The sequence below is a fragment of the Lynx canadensis genome, chromosome A2, assembly GCF_007474595.2.
Source record: "Lynx canadensis isolate LIC74 chromosome A2, mLynCan4.pri.v2, whole genome shotgun sequence".
Lineage (NCBI taxonomy): Eukaryota > Metazoa > Chordata > Mammalia > Carnivora > Felidae > Lynx > Lynx canadensis.
The window spans coordinates 110,092,484-110,114,428 of record NC_044304.2 but is presented as its reverse complement, the minus strand read 5'-3'; the positions used below and the strand labels follow the sequence as shown (position 1 = coordinate 110,114,428).

The 21,945-nt window shown below is 33.8% G+C and overlaps 1 protein-coding gene across 1 annotated transcript in view; it reads left to right on the top strand.

The window, feature by feature from the left end:
* SNX13 (sorting nexin 13) overlaps positions 1–21,945 on the top strand; it is an 85,364-nt gene that overhangs the window by 41,255 nt on the left and 22,164 nt on the right. Inside the window, 5 exon segments of the mRNA XM_030308054.1 lie at positions 688–792; positions 1,389–1,521; positions 4,093–4,130; positions 8,817–8,886; positions 13,197–13,336. Coding sequence (XP_030163914.1) covers positions 688–792; positions 1,389–1,521; positions 4,093–4,130; positions 8,817–8,886; positions 13,197–13,336 — 486 coding nt within the window.

Below are 21,945 nucleotides of genomic sequence, written 5' to 3'. Positions count from 1 at the left end.
TTTTTCTTTCAATAAAGAAATTTTTCACATTGAACATCAGATTTTATATTTCTGTGGTATATCTGTCATATTATGCACTTTAAAATGAAAGTCGTTGAAAGAAATTAACTTTTCATATTTTTGCCCTCCCATATCACACTGGGATTTTGCTACAGCGATATAAAGCCAAATTTAGGAAAAGGATAGTCTCTCTTAAAGGCAACTTAAAAGGACTATTTCTAGTGTTAAATGACAAGTAAAAAATGTCTTATTGTTTTGGCAGTCATTAAATAGACATCCAGGGCTACTGGATGTTAAGCACTAATTCCTAATGACAGTGTTTCTTATGTGCTACGCACTGGGATTGTATGCCTTAGATAAATCTCTCATGGTTACATAATAATTGTAGGTGGTATTATATCCATTTTGCATATTGTGGAAATTAAGCCTATTGAGAGGGAACTTACTTACTCAGCAAATGCCAGGATTTAATTCCATGTTTGTCTCCCATTCTGTATTACATTATGACAAGAAGGTTTGGTTCTTATTTCAGCCTTATTAAACATCACAGTGTTGTTTACAAACCAAGGATTTTTTGCCAATTACTTTCAATAATATAATTCCACTATGTAATTCTTCTATAAAGAATAAACTTGTATTTAGAAACGCAAAATGTCATTACTACTATTATTTTTCTCTGTTTGTTAGGCATCTCCAAGAGTTACTGTTGATGATTATTTGGTAGCAAAATTAGCAGATACTTTGAATCATGAAGATCCAACCCCTGAAATCTTTGATGACATTCAAAGGAAGGTATATGTTGAATTTATCATTCTTTCTTATGAAAAATATGTATTTCCTTGTACATGTAATTCAGTTTTTCTAAGGTTATTGAAACATAAAAGTATAAATAACTAAAAAGGTGAGTAATGGAACCCAGATTTCTCAGTTACAAAAAGGATAGGCCAGTTTGTTCATTTAATTGACAAGTGAGGAAAATCCTTATGTTGGGTTGGTATTTAAATCTAAAGGGCCAGATATATAGTCTTAGACTTTCACGAGTTGATGATATGTCAGTAACCTGACGTAATGTATTTTACTGTGATCCTGGAGCCTTTATGTGGGCTTGTTTCTTAGAATATAGTACTTCCTAGAACACTATATATAACCTGTCATGTGACTTGTGTTGCTGTAGGACCATTTTCAATGCAGTTTAGGTATTGGAGGGTCCATTAGTTGTGAAATTAGTTTGAGAAATCATTATTTGTGATATAGGCTTATTGCTGATATAAATACGGAATCTGATTCTTTATAGCAAGACCTCTGTCTAGCTTTTGGTGAAATCTTATTAGTGAAAATTAGTATATTATCTGTATTAATGGTGGAATATCTTAATTTATTTCAATAAGGTTTATGAATTGATGCTACGAGATGAAAGATTTTATCCTTCCTTCAGACAGAATGCACTTTATGTGCGCATGTTAGCCGAGCTGGATATGTTAAAAGATCCTAGTTTCAGAGGATCAGATGATGGTGATGGAGGTAAGGTGACACACATTGCACATGTGTGTGTGTTTGTGTGTGTGTGTGTGTACACATAACGTATTCCTACATATATTCTGTTGTCAAAACATGATCTTTAAAACAAGATAAAAAATACCTTGAAGCCCAATTATAAATTATATTTAAAATTCTATAAATGAATGACAAAGTTTAGTTACCTCACTAAATCAAAATGTTGAAAATTTAATAACAGTTTAGAACATAGCTATAAAAGCCTTGGAGTCTTAAAGAATGTTTTCTTGAATTGTATCACCCAGATATTTTTTATGATAGTTTCCCTTTTGCTAATAACTAATAGTATTCATGATTAACAGGATTATTGAGAGGATTAAATGAGATAACAAGTAGTGATCCTGAGAGTGTACCATAATCCAAAGAGCATTGTTTTAAAAAAACAGGTTTTTTTTCCCTTGAATTATACCCTGCACAGTATAAGCTGGAAGAAGCTACAAAAGTCATTTGTTTCAACATTGAATTTTTTCAGATGAGGCTATTACCTCTATGGCATAATGAGGAAAGCAGATTTTGAGAATCAGAATATTTAGATTTTACTCCTGTTCTGCTACTTAGTACCTCTGTGATGTTGGCCAAATACTTAATTTCTTCAAGCCTCATTTTTCTTAGTTGTAAATCTAGGATAAAATTTTTGCCGTATCTTCAGAGTTATTTTGATATCATTTGTCGGATTTAAGGGAAATTATGTATATGAGAATGATTTATAGACTCAAACACAAATACCAGTTTTTATCAGTAGTATATAAGCTGTTATTTAAAAATAGTGGGAGACGCAGCCCTTAGAGCACAAGTCTCCATATTGTGAGGCCTAGTGGCCATTTTACTTGTGATCCAATTCATTAGTACTTATTAAACTAATTAAATATATAAGGTTTGATTTATTTCAATAAGGTTTGAAATAGACATTGCTTGTCTATATAAGCAATGAAAATAAAAAGTAAATGGGAAAGATTTGACAAAGTAATTATTTTAAGAGAATGCTTTAATTTTAATCATTTATTTATGAATAGGTTTTAAGGGCTGGACCACTGGGGTTGGAGATACAGTAGATCTCTTAGGTAGTAAGCACTGCTTTAAAAAGTATCTCCATTATAAAAGGTTCTTAGCCTTCCTTCTCCTCTGTCTCCCCTTCCCCACTCCCTGGTCTACATTAATAAGGTATTACTTTTTAAATAATCTAAGAAACCCAGTTAGAGAAGTTTGCATTTGAGTTTTGTTAACTTTTATATTGGTTGTTGGTCTAGTATTGTGGGAGTTTTAGTTAATACTCTTTCTGGTTTTATTTCTAAAACTGGAATAATATTCCATTAACTGGATTTGGTTGCATAATTAAGGAACTTTTTGTTTTTGTTTTTGTTTTTTTTTTGAAGAGTACTTCTGTAGGAGCTAACCTCAACTTTAGTTTATCTGTACTTACTGTGTCTGTTGAAAAATCTTTTACAAAGCTGCTGTGAATTTGCAAGTAGCAGCGCTATTTCCAGAAAGGACTATTAGAATTTTTTTTATCTATTATAATTCCATCTACTTTAGAAATTTCTTAGTTTTGTGAAGTGGATTTGCTATATGACCCAGAATGAAAGAAGATATGTTGAATCATAATCAGCTAATTGTATGAGCTTCTAAATGATATATAATTTAAAATGGCGATAGTAGCAATATATCCTGTGGGAGTAGTTTTTGATCCTATAGTGTAAGAACTTTTCCAAAGTCTTGTAAATTCACTTGTAGCTTTTATTCATAATCTCTTCAGTGCTAGAAACCATACCTTAACTTAAAACTGTATATGAATTTTACTTTACCATACATTAATTTGTATTTTTAACAGTGGTGCATCTTAATGGATAACTTTGCGTGTTCAGATATAGAATAAAAAACTGAGGGGAAAGACATTAATTTTAATAATGTATGATTGACTTAGCTCTATAACATTACTGTTTAAAAATAATTTTAGTTGCTTTTTAATTAAATGGCATTGTATATGAAGTTTTATATTATCTTGTTTTATTAGTGAGATATTTAGGAACCTAGGGTTGCAATGTTTTTGAGCCAAATCTACCAAGAATAAGTGGAAATAATAGCTATATTAATAATCTATTTATTCTTCACAGGAAAGAAAAGTTTTATTTGTAATATGTCTTAATCCAGTAAAAACTAACAAAATACTTGAGACCTTTCTTAATGGACTTCACTCTGCAGTGTTTTCCTCATATTTACCCTGTATCAGACAACTTCATATGATAATGGGAAAATAAAATATTTAATAATTGTTTTCCTATACATGAATACCTTTTTTTTGGTATATGTTTTAGATGGGGCAACTTAGGTACATAAATATTTTCACTGAAATACCTGGCTTGGAAAACCATGAGGCTTAAGGAAACAGGTGTTTGGGAGTACCGTACCACAGTTTTCTGTGCTCTTTTGTTAATAAGTCTTTGCTTTGGTGACTTTCATTCTTAGCGTTTTAACCTTAGATAAAACAACTCTTTCCAAAATGTTATTAATGTATACTAAGTTGAATTTCCCCTTCCACAGAATCTTTTAATGGGTCTCCTACAGGAAGCATAAATTTGGTAAGTACTCTTAGGGTGCCTTAATTATTAAAGTGGCTTGAAAATATTATAAAAAGTGAGCCATAACATACATAAATAAATGATATATTAGAAGCTGTCAGATCATGCTTTAATATTTTAAGAAGTTACTTGCTTTAAAAGAAATGTTAAATTCACATATAAGAGCCTCTGAAATTTATTTATTTTCACTTATAAGAGTGTGCTTAAGTCACACCTGCATAATTCAGTTGTATTTGATAAAAAATTGATTTAATATTTTCATTCCCAGTATTTAGTATTTTGAAGTGACTTTGAATAGTGGTGTTTTGAATAGTAAACTTGTGACATATAAACGTGTACATTGAAATTTGCTCTTTTTGTGTGTAGAAGAGAAATATAAAATTAGTTAGGATATCTGAAAAATTCCAGGTATTTCTTATAGTGTACACTGTAACAAATTCAGGTTTTTGTATATATATAAAAAAAGCTTAAAGCCTTATAGTAAATTAACCAACTTTATCTTATGATTACAGGTTTAAGAATGACATATTTTTAAAATATAAGCTGTCATTGGAATTTTATACATTCATAGTAAAGTGTGAAATAATGAACATTTCAGTTCTTTTATATATCCATCCTTGGCATGAATAACTTCATAAAATGTTGCTAGGAAGAAATATCTTCTATGAAAGTTTCAGTGCAATGTTTAAGGGGGGCGGGGGTTAGGGAGAGATTGTTTCCTTTGTTTTTCATTCTAGCTACACTACTTTCATACGTTTTGTAATAGCTAAATGGTCTAGAGGTCCATTATCTTATGTTGTCTTCTGTATTACTACATTTATTTCAAAAATGACCATATTGAGTGTTTTATTGCTCTATAAATTACATAACCTTTAACAAAATATCAAGGCAGTGAGCTATAGTGTTATGTCAGAGGTGGTGTAGCATTTAGAATATTTTTCTAAGTCATTTGGTATCACTACCATTTTTTTGTTGTACTCCATAGCCTTATAACGAGAAGGAATAACTCCTAGAGCATGAAGAAAGTATTAGTAATAATGTTCATTATATAGAAAAAATGCCTAAATGCAATGAAACTTTTCCTTCATTTGAAATTTCAGGTATTCATATTTGTAGTGTTTGTATAAATGTGTGAACACTAGTAACAAATACTTGTTTCCTTTATTCCATATTTGGAATAAATGCTTTTTCAAATAACAGTTTCTTTATCACATAGTGATAGAAACCAGAACACTATCTCGATTGACAAAGGTCACACTTGAGGTTGATGACTTGACATATTTTGTTATTCACTTAATTTTATTAAATTTGAGCTTTTAAGTAGGTGGAGTCTTTTGGATTCTTTTTAAATATATAGACAATTTTTAAAATTACTATTTTTTTAGGAAGAGAGTGTGTGTGAGTGGAGGAGAGGGAGAAGGAAAGCAGGGAAGACAGAGAAAGAGAGAGAGAGAGAGAGAGAATATCTTAGGCAGGCTCCATGATCTGCAGGGAGCCTGATCCCAGGACCCAAAGTCAACAGTCAGAGGCTCAACTGACTGCACCACCCAGGAATCCCAATATATAGATAAATGTTAGCGGATAGCTCCATTTTATTTTTTTATTTTTTATTTAAAAAAAATTTTTTTTCAACGTTTATTTATTTTTTTTGGGACAGAGAGAGACAGAGCATGAACGGGGGAGGGGCAGAGAGAGAGGGAGACACAGAATCGGAAACAGGCTCCAGGCTCTGAGCCATCAGCCCAGAGCCTGACGCGGGGCTCGAACTCACGGACCGTGAGATCGTGACCTGGCTGAAGTCGGACGCTTAACCGACTGCGCCACCCAGGCGCCCCTGGATAGCTCCATTTTAAAAATAGCTTGAAGTTTGTAAAATAGGTCATAATAGTGTTTTCCCGTATAATAAGCAAAGAAAATATTTATTGGTTTACTCATTTTTCAATTGAGATTGGCACATGAATTGTAAACATTTCTAGCAGGGACATCATAGTTGTATGGGTTATCATAGTAAATCTGAATTTTCAGTTTTTGACTTAGCATAGTAGTTTAAAAAAGGATCTTCTTATTTTTTTGCCAAAGATTCAAGAATCTTAACCCAAGGATCACTGAACAAAAACTATGTTTTATTTCAGGGCAGCATTAGTGTACTTGTTTTGATCATAGTTTTCTTTTACTAAATAATACTTATAATTCTAAATCAGACTGTAATTAATATTATTTCACCACTTGTAATTTTATATAGTCTCCTTGATATTTTACATTTGCATTATACCTGTGACTAGTGTTTAAGAGATGTTTCATTAGATTATTTCATCATATTTAATGAAAATAATACTTATTAATTGTATATTTTAGGTGTACTAAAAAGACATTTATGTACAAAGTTCTCTAACAACTTCTGGGTTGCATAGTATAAGATGCTAACATGTTTAAAGTAAGTAGCATTTAGCTGTTGAAATGTTACCTACAAGGAAAGGTTAATCATAATAATAATGATAGGAATTAACAACAATAATACTTTTTGAAAAACAGTTGTTATATATTCTCTGTGATAGTTTGTATATGGAAGAAGATCATAGTAGATAACAATCTGAATTTTGTAGAAAATTCTATTTTCTTTGAAGCTTTTTCATATAAAAGTAATATTAAAACAAAGGTTATATTTCTAACAAGATATTTGACTATAGGTCATATGACCACTTAAATAAGTGGATTCTTTTTTTCTTTTCAAAGCATTATAATTTACGTTATAAACTGGCAAAGTTGTAGAGCAAGTATTATGCCATTACATCATTGGGAAAACTGAGGTACAAGAAAGAACAGTTGATTTGGCTAAAGTCTCTTAGGGTATCACTGGAGAAGCCCCATTTTAACTAAATGATTCGCCTTCTTGACTTGACCAGGGGAATACTGTGGATTATTTGTATGGAATTATCATATTTTGCTTCTCTTAATCAGTCTTCAGTAGATAAATTTTGGCTTTCTCCTTAGAATGCAATTGCCTTAATTTAAATGGCTTTGTGTCACATGTATGGCTGCATTTAAGTCATTTAACTGACTCTTTAGTAGTATTGGTAATATCATGTTAAGACTTCGGAGTTCATTTAGATACTGTGGTTTTTAAAGTGTAAGGTCTCTGAACCATATAATGTCTGTGTGTCAAGAAGTCCCCAAGACCATTTTGATGTTCAGTGATTACTAAGAGGACTCACAGGGCTCAGCATAGTCATGCTTATAGATAGGATTTATTATAGACAAAGGATATAAAGCAAAATCAGCAAAAGGAAAAGGCTCATGGGACAAAGTCCAGAGGAAACCAGATACAAGTTTCCAAGAATCCTCTCCCATGGAAATCTCATGGGACATACTTAATTCTCCCAGCAGTGAAAGTGACAACACATATGAAATGCTGGTACTAAGAAAGCCCATCTGAGACTAAGTGACCAAGGTTTTCATTGGAGGCCGGTCACATAGGCAAACTTCTGGTTAGTGTATACTAAAATTCAAGACTCCCAAAAGGAAAGCGGGTGTTCAACATAAACCACATTGTTTATACAAACAGGTTAGGTACAATGAATGACTTTTAGCAGTTAGGCAATGGTGGGAACCTTCCCACCAATTGTCATCCAAGGGCCAGGCTTGTAAGCAGTCCTTTCTGAGGAGAGCAATTTCAAGTTAATTCTTTTTTGTTGCTGTTTATTTTTCTCCAGCTTTACTGAGTTATAACTGACATAAAACATTATATAAGTTGAATACGTACAACATATTGATTTGATAATTACATAATGGTTACTACCATAAGGTTAGCTAACCCCTCTATCACGTCACATAGTTACCATTTTTATATTAAGAACATATAAGATTTACCTTCAGTAATTTCAAGTACATAATACGGTGGTATTGTTATTATTATTATTATTATTATTATTACAATAAATATAATTGGCTCAAGGTAACTCTTTCCTGCAGTCTATCATGATGTGATTATGTTCCCTTCTAGGTATGTGTGGGTGTATGTATCTGAGGCAAAAAAGTTTTAAATTTAAACCCAAAGGCCATAGTTAAAAAAGATTCATTTTGAATCACTCAGTAATGATTTTTGTGCAATTATTTTTCAAAATTATTTGAAATCTGTCTTAGAGTCTGGATTCACTTCATACAGATCACAATAATAACTTTTTGTGTTAGGCAGTCTTACTAAATGTTTACATGTCTTCTTATTTAATCCTTATGTAACCAGTGTGTAGGTACTATTATTCTCATGTTAGATAAGGAATCTAAAATTATTTCTAAATTAATAAAAATGCTAAATAATAAGGAATTGGTTCTAGTACATTTTAAAAAATTGAAATGTTAAGAATATGTCTACTGATTTTTTCCATATTTTTTTCTTGCCATGTATTGAATATAATCAAGAAGTAGCAAGTGCAGATAAGCAATGAAGGAAGAAATAATCTGATGTACTAAGTTGATTTCCGAATTTCTTTGTTTTATAGTTTTTTTAATTGTGGATTTTCTCTATCCTGTTCGTATAAATAGAGAGGATTATTGTTGGGGGATGGATACAAATAATATAAAGTTTACATAGGGCAAAGATGGGTAAGGCATATGTGACATAAAATGCTTTTACACTTTTTATCCTATAAAATTAAAAATGTATATATTTTTTTATTTTTTTTTTCCAAGTCGTTAGATGACCTTTCAAATGTATCTTCTGATGACTCAGTACAACTTCATGCTTACATTTCAGACACTGGTAAGAGACTTTGTGGTATAATTATTGCTTAAAAATTATTGATTATTATTACACCTGGATTATTTTCCACATATATTTTTACAAACCATTTTTCTGTTCTATAGTTGTATTTTTAAGTTACGTGTTTTTCTGCATTGTTTTTTGTTAACTTCTAAAATGTTTGTGTATATGGTTTGATATATACTTTGTATCATGTTTGATGATACCTTATATGTATGTTAGAATATACTTATATATCTTCCTTCTCTAAGGTTGTTACTGTTAACACTTGGAAAAGCTTAAATTCTAAGCATTTTGTCATAGCTAATAAGCTTGAAACCCAGTCTTTTCCTCTTGTTTGTGTCTAGCTGATAACTGTCTGCAGAATTCTTAAGAAATCACTTAGGGTAGATTTTAGCTCAATCTTTTTCATAATGCAGAGTCAGACTAGATAACTGGGTTAATGAAACTTTGGTATAGGAGCTTACGGAAGTTTAGGAAATGCTTGGATAAGGTGAGAAACCTCTAAAATTTTGTGATTCAGTCAGCATACATGCAAAATGGTTAGTGAACTGAGGAAAAAAATCAATTTACATCATTGCCACTGGGTTATTAGATAATGCTAATGAGTAGATAATGGTGGTTTACTTGTCCGGCCTCTCACTATTCCTAGATTACAGGATTATGTCTGTCAGATTACATTTGAAATATTACCATATTGAGGTATCTCAGTTCAATTTCGTGCTTACGTTTTAGGCACTAAAAAGAGATCTTACAGTACCAATGCAGTTTAAAAGATAATTTGCATCTTTTTTTTTTTTTTTTTTTAAGATCTCTGTTTTCTTTTGCTTCTCACTGGAGCTAGAATCTCATTTTGCACTGTGTTACCTGCCATATTTCTGAAATAAGTTATTTATAATTGCTGTCTAAGTTGTTCTTTTATCCTTTACAGTTAGTTGGTGCTTACACTACCTGCTCTTAAGGGTCATTGGATGACACCTTTGTCAATAAAACCAGAAGTTTTGTTGCTTTTCCTTCTAGCTTTTGTTATAGTTGTTTCACTGTTGTTTCAATTTTGCTTCCTGAAATGTAAAATTATTTTTAAAAGTCTCTCTTTTCTTTGTTGGTTTGTCTTCCAAATGGGAAGATATTTCCAAACTGCAAATATTCAGTATTTGTCCTTATTTCTTTCTTGAGGACCGTATACTTTATGTCTCAAGGAAGATACTCATGTTCATGTTTCTTTTGTAGATCTTTCTTTTCTCTAAACATTCTGATTTTCTAGCTCCTTTATCCATTTATTTAAAAGTATTTATTAGCTTCTTAAAATGTATGGAAGCACTAAAAGCATTTTTAATAAATTGTTATTTCTGTCAGACAAACTTAAGTATGAATACTAAAGAGGCAACATAATATAGTTGTTAAGAGCATAACTTTTTTCCCATTTGCGTGGGTTCAAGTCCCAGCTCGGCCACCTAATGGTTGGGTGAACTTGGCAAGTTCCTTAACTTCTGTGATCCATAAAATGGATCAATAATAATGTGTACCTCACAGAGCTGTTATGAGACTAATTAATTACATTAGTAATTACATGAGTAGCCATTATATATTAGTGTTTGTTCAATAAATATTTTACCAGTTAGACTTCATAGTCTCTGAGTCTAGATTTTATGTTTTTAACATCTTATTACAGGAAGTAGAACATAGATTCTAGTGAAGTGCTTCTCAAGGAGTGATCCATGGGCTACTGAACACTTCTCTTTGTGAAATCTTTAAAATTACTAGCTAAATTAAGCAATGTACTTAGTGATGAGAGCTTGATTTACATTCTGGTCTAGTTCCTTATCTCATTCTGGATTAATGACAAATAGCTTGTACATCACCTGCCATAAGTAACATTGTCTTAATGAAAGCAAAACCTATTTCCACTGTAATATCTCACCGTCATCTTATAATAAATATATGCAGCCTCATTATCTGTTTTTAAAATCAAATTACCTTTTTGTCTTCTGCACAACCTGTTCTTCCTATTGTTCATGCACCCGAGTCATGAGCTCCTCTGCCCGTCAATTTGTGAGAAATGTTTTTTAGAATGCTTTCTTAACATTCTTCCCTTCATGTCTTTTCTATTCCATCCTAGTCTTCTTGCTCTTGTTAACTTCTAGTTGGTTATGATTTGTTGCCTAATAGGCTTCTGCTTTCTGTTTTCTTTCACCAAACCTCTCTTGAACACAACAGATAAAACTGTTCCCTCATTGCTGTGCTAACTCTGTTGAGTGGTGCTGGTTCTATAACAGGATGAAAAAGTTTGGTGCAGTTTGTTCTGGACAGGTCTCTGTGAGAAGGATCATTGGAAGAGGTGAACAGTGAATAATAAATAATGTTACATAGAGCTAAAGTCTCAGAGAGTGAAGCAACCAAAGTCTATCCCTAATCTTATATTTTAACAAATCAGGAAATTGATATTAGATAAAAAGGGAACAAAGGACAATTCTGAGTAGACAGAGCAAATCTTAGAAAAATGTTGATGAAAGCCTAAAAGAGGTTTCTGTCCAAACTGCATTTGCCAGTTTAGATTTTTAGCGTTCATGCTATTAAAATAATTTAGTAAGATGCTATGCAAACCCTTCTTGGCCTAATTATATACAAAATACAAAATATTTAGTCAGCCACTATTTCCCCTCACAATTATGGATTAATGTAATCTATTATTAGAAGAGCAATTTATACTTGTGGGCCAAATGGTAGTCTAAAGTGCTATTGGAAATCCTGCCTTCCACACATAGAAAGGCTGAAAACAGTAAAATAAAAATAGCTACAGGGAGAAATGTACAGGTGCCATGGGCCATGATGAAAAATAAATTTAGGAAAGCAAAGTGGAGTTGAAGCCAGGGAGCTCACAGGAGCATAAACATTGCTATCTTGATTTTAATTTTTTTTATTTTAATCAAAAAAGATTTTTTTTTTTATTTTAGAGAGTGAGCGAGTAGGGGAGAAGGGCAAAGGGAGAGAGAGAGAAAGAAAGAGAGACAGAGAGAGAGAGAGAGAGTGAGTCTAAGCAGGCTCTGTACTTAGCATGGAGCCCCATGTGGGGCTCAATTTCACGACTCTGGGATCATGACCTGAGCTGAAACTGAGCCACTCGGGCACCCCTGCTATTTTTATTTTTGAGAGCATTTTCATGTTCCTCAAATTTAGAAGTAGCAGGATGAGCTAAGGCCATAGTAACCTGGAACCTAGTACTTCACATGAAGCCCAGAGTAACCAAGGGTGGCTTAATAGGAACGAGGAACTAGAAAAACTTAGCCTGGTGTCAAGAGAATAAAACAAAGAATGCCAAGATCATGTCTGGAAATGGTACCCACAAGAAACTGAAAGTCCGTCTTGATTCCCAGCTGGGTGTGTCTAGATATAGCCATCCTCAAGTGATTGTGTACCACAGGGTCTCCTAGCCTGAGAGGATATTAAAAACACTCGTAGAAATAAAAGCTAAGGCAAGAATGCAACACTTTGTCAAAAGAACCAAAATAAAATCATAGAAAAAAATATTGTAATTGAAACTGAGGTCAGTGGATGGATTAAGAATTAGACCAGATATAGATGACTAGAGACTCAAAACTTGTGGAGACCTGAGGAAACGATCTAGAATACAACACTACAAAGAGGAAAGAAACTGGAAAATAGGAAAGAAAATTAGAGAAAATGATTCACAACAAATGTCTTAAGTTTAGTACAAAATCGGGACAGGTTTTGAGTTTACCTCACTAGGATGCTGTGTAGGAAAATGTCTTTAAAAAAAAAATCTCCAGAATGAACTACATTTATAAATTTTTGATAATTGTAAACAGTAAAGAGACTTGCCGGAGTGCATGAATTGTAGTTCTTGGCTTTTGCTTTCTGTTTGGTTGGAGAGATATTAATTGAAATACAATTGAATAGTGAAAGCTAGTATCAAAGGTTGTTATTTTATTTCTGTTACTTTTCTTTTAATTAAATATGTAGAGAATAATGTTACATTATGAGGTGGTAGTGTGGTGTCATACTAAGAATAGGTACAAGCTCTTGAGGAAGTGAGTCGAAGTAGGTAGGTATCACTGTGTGGCTAGTAGTGTCATCATAAACTTATAATGTGAATGTGAGTCCAGAGGATGGGAGTCTTTTATCCTTTGGTGACATCCTTTTGTCTCAGTCTGTCATTTCAAATTCTTCTTCACTTCATGTTCTTTTGTTTGTTTTTGTTCTTCATCTTCCTCTTCTGTGTGTGTTTTGCTCCTCTTCATTTTGTTTGAAATGACTAGTATATGCTGACTATGACCCATATGCTGTGGCAGGCGTTTGTAATGATCATGGCAAGACGTATGCGTTATATGCCATCACTGTTCACCGGCGTGGTCTTAACAGCGAGGAGATGTGGAAAACCTATCGCCGTTACAGCGACTTTCACGACTTCCACATGAGAATCACTGAACAGGTAATCCTCCACTGAACGTACATTTTCGAGTTTGTGCATTTTTTGTTGTTTCCTGATTTGATGTTTGATTCTAAATAGCTCTGAGGATGCTAAGATAATGAGCAGAGCCAAAGGAAGTAAGGTAAGAATTTTTGTATAGTCAGCATAATGTTAGAATGATTAGGAGCATTTAACCAGTAAATCAATCTTTAACCAGTTATAACCATTGTAGACTAGTGACAAAATATCAGTGGTCTGCTTTGGAAAATTATAATGAATGTATCTTTCTGACTTTGTGTGTGTGTGTGTGTGTGTGTGTGTGTGTGTGTGTGTGTGTGTGTTGTGCTTTGCAAGAGGTATTTGGGATTTGGGTTTGGTTTAAGACATGGAGGAGTATCACTGTAGGGCATTTTGTGTTTTTATTTTGGACAATATAATCCAGAGTTACAGTTATTTTAAATAGTATCCTTACCCAATAGTGTAACAGTTAAATCCTTGGTCTATTAAGTTGTTTTAAGAACCACAACCTAAATTAAGTTTAACATTAGCCAATTAATGTTTTAATTCTTACTAAATACATCCCTCTTGTTTTATAGAAGTATATGGACGCTTAAAGACAACAAATGTAAATGAATTATTTCTCTATTTTACTTTTTATTAAATACTTTTTTCCTTAACTTAAAAAAAAATAGATCATCATCACATTAATTGGAATATGTGATCTATGGAATGTAACTTTTGAGAATCTGTGATTTCATTCAAAGTTTTTTAACTATACATGCTGGTTTTAAACCAGTAAAAATACTGATAATTAATGGTGACATCTGAATGGACAGAAGCTTTGAAATGACATTGTATTATTTGAGTAATCAGAAAATATCTTTTTTCAGTTAAGATAATGGAAAAAATATGGTCGGCACCATGATCATTTCATTAAAATACTTTGTGAATAGAGTGAGATAAACAATTAATAGCTTAAAAGTGATTAAAACCAGATTAGGGTTGACTCCAGAAGCCCATATGAAAAATGCTATTTTAAATTATATTCATAAGGAAATTAACAACTTTGGACATGTCTATTCTTCTGTTTTCGTTGTCTTGGTTTGTTTCTTCAGCTTAGATTGATTTTTTTGCAGAGGTGAAAGAATTTTCTGTCCCACATTGATGAAATAATTGCTTTAATTTTATAAATATTACCTATTTTAGAGTCTAAAATCCCACAGCTTATATTATCTTTTTTCACATCCTCATATATCAACCAAACCTGATAAATTTTAAAATAATTTGAATTGCTAAGTAGTTTTATTTACTTGGAAATCAATGGGAATTTGGAATAATGTGAAATTTTCTTTGTTTGAATAGTGTTAACTTTTTACTATTAAGAGGAATAACAACTGCATAATTTAAATATTCTAGGCAAGGACTGTAAATATCATGTTTATGTTTACATATTGACAATTATAAGTGAAGAACATACTTAAAAAAAAAAAAACCTTTATTAATAGAACAGTCCATACAGAAATTTCCTTTTACAATACAGCAAAAATTAAATTAATAAAGTGAATTCATTTTTATTTTTTTATTACTTTTTTTTTTTTTTAACATTTATTTATTTGAGAGACAGAGCACAAATGGGGAAGGGGCAGAGAGAGAAGAAGACAGAATCTGAAGCAGGCTCCAGGCTGTTAGCTGTCAGCACAGAGCCTGATGCAGGGCTTGAATCCACAAACTGTGAGATCATGATCTGAGCCAAAGTCGGTTAACAACTGAGCTACCCAGGTGCCCCAAGAGAAGTCATTTTTAAAAGGGCTCAGTGCAGGCAAAGTGCATGTGTTTTGACTTTGTGTTTCTTATCAAGTCACAGTAGTGTATGATTACTTAGATTGCTCACAGAGCTTAAGAATTTAAAAACAAAGCTTCTAAGTGAAAATGTAGCTTTAAGGAAAATGCTAAACATTTGTAAATAAGACCCAGGCTATTCGCCTTTTAGCTCTGCCTTATCTATATTTTTAAACTCAAATCTCTCATAAAACAGCAGAAGAAAAATGCAGTGATTCATAGTAATTCATCAGTTGGTAACAGTACAACCTATTGACACAAATAAATTTTAACTCCATAGAGCTCTTCAAGTGTTAACATTATTTTAAAACAGGTTTTGTTTTCTTAACTTTGTGATGTAAGCTTTTCCAGTCTAAATATACTATTTTCTTTAAAGATGTTTTTAGGCTCATTGGATGTTTTATTGATAAAGATTTATAAAATTGAAAGAAAATAATTAATATTAAATATCACGTTATTTTAGAAATGGCCTGAACTACACATTTATTTATACAGCATATATATATATATATATACACACACACACACACACACACACACACACACACACACTTTTTTCTGTGTGCCTGGTACTGTTCTCAGTGCTCAGAATACAACAGTGAATAAGACAGACCTAGTCTTTGCCTCTGGGAGCCTACATTCTAGTAGACACTGTGCAATTGTATTATATTGAGTGAATTGTATATTAGCACAGATAAAATACTAGTGATTTAAAAAATATTAAGTATGCTTTAAGGTAACTGAGTAAAAGTATTATGTGCTTGGATATAAACAAATTTTGAATCCTTGTAATGTTTAAAAAATATTTTAAAAATATTTAAAAAATAATGGGCGGCACCTGGCTGGCTCAGTCATTAAGTGACCAACTTCAGCTCAGGTTATGATCTCACCATTCATGGGTTTGAGCCTCATGTCAGGCTCTGTGCTGACAGCTCAGAGCTTGGAAACTGCTTCAGCTTCTGTGTCTACCTCTCTTTCTGCCGCTTTCCCATTCACACTCTGTCTCTCAAAGATAAATATTAAAAAAAAATACATTCATGAATTTTTGCGGAGAGAATTATATTACCTTTCAGGGAATGGGCTCCCTTTATCTTGTATTTAAATATAATCTTTAAAATACCACAATTATAGTAAGTTTAATTAGAGTATAAAATTTCCCCATTTTTCTTTTTATAATAGCAATATTTGAGAAAACTATGAGTCTTATATGCTTCTGTTCTAGACAGTTTAAAAAGGAGTTTGATAATTTAGGCTTTAAGAAAATAACTATTTTTGTGGCATTTAATTTATTTCTTTTTATTAACAACATTTAATAATTTAAAGTTTCTGAAATTAAAAAAAAATTCTTTTTAATGTTTATTTTTGAGAGAGAGAGAGCAAGTAGAGGAGGGTCAGAGAGAGAGGGAGACACAGAATCTGAAGCAGGCTCCAGACTCAGCTGTCAGCATAGAGCTCGACATGATGCTTGAACTCACAAACCACAAGGTCATAACCTGAGCTGAAGTCAGACACTTAACCAACTGAGTCTCTCAGGCACCCCCAAAATAAATTGTTGTTTTATTGCATACTGTTATATTCCCTTGATGTATTAATTTGCCAGGGCTATCATAACAAAATACCACAGACTAAGTTGCTTAAACAATAAAAATAATTTTCTTGCAGTTCTGGAGGTTAGAAGTCCAACATCAAAGTGTTGGTAAATTTGTTTTTTTCCTGAAATATCTCTCCTTGGCTGTCAAATGGATGCCTTTCTTAATATGGCCTCACATGGCCTTTTCTGTGTGTGCTCACGTCCCTGGTGTCTCTTTTCTCTTTGCGTGTTCAGATTTCCTCATCTTATAATGATACCAGTCAGATTAGATTACACCCACCCTGAGGGCTTTGTTTTACTTAATTCCCTCTCTGAAGTCCCTGTCTGCAAATATAACCCCATTCTGAAGTACTAGGGGTTAAAGATTCAACATCTGAACTTGGGAGCACAGTACACTTCACCCATAACGTACTTGTAATACTAGAATAAAGTATGTATTCTGTAAAATTAAATCAGTAGTTTAGGAGAGGTGGGTGGCCAACATAGCTGAGATGTAGGGGAATCTGTACTTCCCACGTCTCTCAAACAAAGAAGGGCTGAAGCCAAAGGACTTTGAACCCCAAGAGTCTGGGAGGAAAAGTAACTAAGTTTACCAGGGAGAAACTAGGACAACCTGAGGGTTCATAGGGCTATTTCAAGGAAAAAATTAAACCACACCTAGTGGAGGGTCCAAAACATCATTACGAGTAGGGAAATAAAATAACCAAAGTCACAACAACAGAGAGAAAGTAACACTCTCCACAAAACACCTCCTGAAGGGCCAGACCCTGGACAGTGTATGACCCCCTTTAACATAGCAGTGCTCGCAGATGTAGAGCACACATGACAAGCTTTTAAAACTCATAAGGGACAGAAAACTAGCCAAAATAATGCAATGGAAGAATTCTCATCAAATTCCAGGAAGAAATGACAGCTAAAAAATTGATCAAAACAAATACAAGCAACATAACTGAACAAGAATTTAGGAATCTATTGCCACAGAGATCAAGAGTCATCATGAATTAAAAAAGTGCTATAAATGAGGTGCAAAATAAAATGGAGGTGGCCACAGTGTGAACTGAAGAGACAGAGGGGAGAATAGGTGAATTAGAAGATAAAATTATGGAAAAAGAGAAAAAAATCCAGGATCATGAGGGGAGAATTAGAGAACTAAGTGATTCAATGAAATGGAACAATGACTGTATCATAGGAATTCCAGAAGAGAGAGAAAGGGGCTGAAGGTGTACTTGAACAAATCATAACTGGGAATGTCCCAATGTGGGGAAGAAAACAGGCATTGAAATCCAAGAGGCACAGAGAACTCCCTTCAGACGTAACTTGAATCAATCTTCTGCACCACGTATCATAGGGAAACTGGCAAAAATACAAGGATAAAGAGAGGATTCTGATAAACAGGCCTTAACATACAAGGGTAGACACATAAGGGTAGTAGCAGACCTATCCACTGAAAGTTGGCAGACCAGAAAGGAGTGGCAGGAAATTTTCAGTGTGATGAACAGGAAAAATATGCAGCTAAGAATCCTTTGTCCAGCAAGCCTGTCATTCAGAATAGAAGGAGAGAAAGATTTTCCCAAACAAAAACTGAAAGAATTCATCACCAATAAACCAGCCGTACAAGAGATCCTAAGGGGGATTCTGTGAGTGAAATGTTGCAAGGACCACAAAGTACCAGAGACATCACTACAAGCATGAAACCTGCAGATAACACAATGACTCTAAACCCATATCTTTAAATAATAACACTGAATGTAAGTGTACTAAATGCTGCAATCAAAAGACATAGCGTATCAGAATGGATAAAGAAACAAGACCCATCTATTTGCTGTCTACAAGAGACTCATTTTAGATCTGAGGACATCTTCAGATTGAAAGTGAGGGGATGGAGAGCTATCTATCATCCTAGTGAAAATCAAAAGAAAGCTGGAGTAGCCATACTTCTATCAGACAAACTGGACTTTAAAAAAGGTTGTATCAAGAGGTGAAGGGCATTATATAATGATTACTGGGTCTATCCATCAGGAAGAGCTAACAATTATAAATGTCTATGCACCGAATTCAGAAGCACCCAAATATAAACAATTAATCACAAACATAAGCAACCTTATTGATAAGAATGTGGTAATTGCAAGGGACTTTACATTGTTGTAAAGAAACAATGGCCCTGAATGATACATTGGACCAGATGGACTTGACAGATACATTTAGAACTCTATATCCCAAAGCAGCAGAATATACTTTCTTCTCGAGTGCACATGGCACATTCTCCAAGACAGACCACATAATGGGTCACAAAACAGCCCTCAGTAAATATAAAAGAATTGAGATCATACCATGTGCACTTTGAGATCTCAATGCTAGGAAACTTGAAATCAACCCGAGGAAAAAGTCTGGAAAACCTACAGAAGCATGGAGGTTAAAGAACATCCTGCTAAAGAATGAATAGGTCAACCAGGCAATTAGAGAAGAAATTAAAAAATATATGGAAACAAATGCAAATGAAAATACAACAATCCAAACCCTTTTGGATGCACCAAAAGCAGTCCTAAGAGGGAAATACATTGCAATCCAGGCCCATCTTGAGAAATAAGAAAGATCCCAAATACAGAATCTATCAGCACACCTAAAGGAACTAGAAGCAGAACAACAAAGACACCCCAAACCTAGCAGAAGAAGAGAAATAATAAAGATCAGAGCAGAAATGAACAATATAGAATCACAAAAACAAAACAGTAGAACAGATCAATTAAACCAAGAGTTGGTTTTTTGAAAAGATAAACACAATTAATAAACTTCTAGCCAGTCTTCGCAAAAAGAAAAGAGAGAGGACCCAAACAGATAAAATCACAATTGAAAATGGATTTATTACAACCAATCCCTTAGAAATACAAGCAATTACCAAGGAATACTATGAAAAATTATATGCCAACAAACCGGACAACCTGGAAGAAATTGGACAAATTCCTAAACACCCATACAGTACCAAACTCAAACGGGAAGAAATAGAAAATTTGAACAGGCCCATAACTAGTGAAGAAATTGAATCACTTATCAAAAATCTCCCAACAAATAACAGTCCTGGACCAGTTGACTTCCCAGGGGAATTCTACCAGACATTTAAAGCAGAGTTAATATCAATCCTTCTCAAGCTGTTCCAAAAAATAGAAATGGAAGGAAAGCTTCCTGACTCATTCTATGAAGCCAGCATTACTTTGATTCCCAAACCAGACAGAGACCCCATAAAAAAGGAGAACTACAGGCCAATATCCCTGATGAATATGGATGCAAAGATTCTCAACAAGATACTAGCAAATCGAATTCAACAGCATATAAAAAGAATTATTCACCATGATCAAGTGGGATTCATTCCTGGGCTGCAGGGCTGGTTCAACATTCACAAATCAATCAATGTGATACATCACATTAATAAAAGAAAAGAACCATATCATTCTGTCAATAGATGCAAAAAAGTATTTGACAAAATACAGCATCCTTTCTTGATGAAAACCGTCAAGAAAGTCGGGATAGAAACCTCATAAAAGCCATTTATGCTGGGGCGCCTGGGTGGCTTGGTTGGGCGACCGACTTTGGCTCAGGTCATGATCTTGCAGTCTGTGAGTTCAAGCCCCATATTGGGCTCTGTGCTGACAGCTCAGAGCCTGGAGCCTGCTTCAGATTCTGTGTCTCCCCCTCTCTCTACCCCTCCCCTGCTCACGCTCTGTGTCTCTCAATAATAAATAAATGTTAAAGAAAAAAAATTTAAAAAAGCCATTTATGAAAAGCCCACAGCTAATATCATCCTCAGTGGGGAAAACTGAGAGCTTTCCCCCTGAGATCAGGAACGTGACAGGGATGTCCACTCTCACCACTGTTGTTTAACATAGTGTTGGAAGTCCTAACATCAGCAATCAGACAACAAAATGAAAAGGCATCAAAATTGGGAAAGATGAAGTCAAACTTTTCACCTTTTGCAGACAACATGATACTCTACGTGGAAAACCCGACAGATTCCACCAAAAGTCTGCTAGAACTGATAACATGAATTCAGCAAAGTCTCAGGGTACAAAATCAATGTACAGAAATTGGTTGCATTTTTATACACCAATAATTAAGCAACAGAAAGAGAAATAAAGACACTGATCCCATTGACAGTTGCACCAAGAACCATAGAATACCTTGGAATAAACCTAACCAAAGATGTAAAAGATCTGTATGCTGAAAACTATAGAAAGCTTATGAAGGAAATTGAAGAAGACACAAAGAAATGGGAAAACATTCCATCCACATGGATTGGAAGAATAAATATTGTTAAAATGTCAATACTACCCAAAGCAATCTACACATTCAGTGCAATCCCAATCAAAATTGCACCAGCATTCTTTTCAAAGCTAGAACAAACAATCCTAAAATTTGTATGGACCCACAAAAGACCCCAAATAGACAAAGTAATATTGAAGAGGAAAACCAAAGCGGGAGGCATCACAATCCCAGACTTTAGCCTCTACTACAAAGCTGTTATCATCAAGACCATATAGTATTGGCACAAAAACAGACACATAGACCAATGGAATAGAATAGAGACTCCAGAATTGGACCCACAAATGTATGGCTAACTAATCTTTGACAAAGCAGCAAAGAGTGTCCAATGGAAAAAAGACAGCCTCTTTAGCAAATAGTGCTGGGAGAACTGGACAGCAACATGGAGAAGAATGAAACTAGACCACTTCCTTGCACCATACACAAAAATAAACTGAAAATGGATAAAGGACCTAAATGTGAGACAGGAAACCATCAAAACCCTAGAGGAGAAAGCAGGAAAAAACCTCTTTTACCTTAGCCACAGCAGCTTCTTACTCGAGACATCTCCAAAGGTAAGGGAATTAAAAGCAAAAATGAACTGTTGGGACCTCATGACGATAAAAAGCTTCTGCACTGCAAGAGAAACAATCAACAAAACTAAAAGGCAACTGACAGAATGGGAAAAGATATTTACAAATGACATACTGGATAAAGGGCTGGTATCCAAAATCTATAAAGAACTCACCAAACTCCACACCCGAAAAACAAATAATCCAGTGAAGAAATGGGCAGAAGACATGAATAGAGTCTTTTCCAAAGAAGACATCTGGATGGTCAACAGACACATGAAAAGGTGCTCAACGTCGCTCCTCATCAGGGAAATACAAATCAAAACCACACTGAG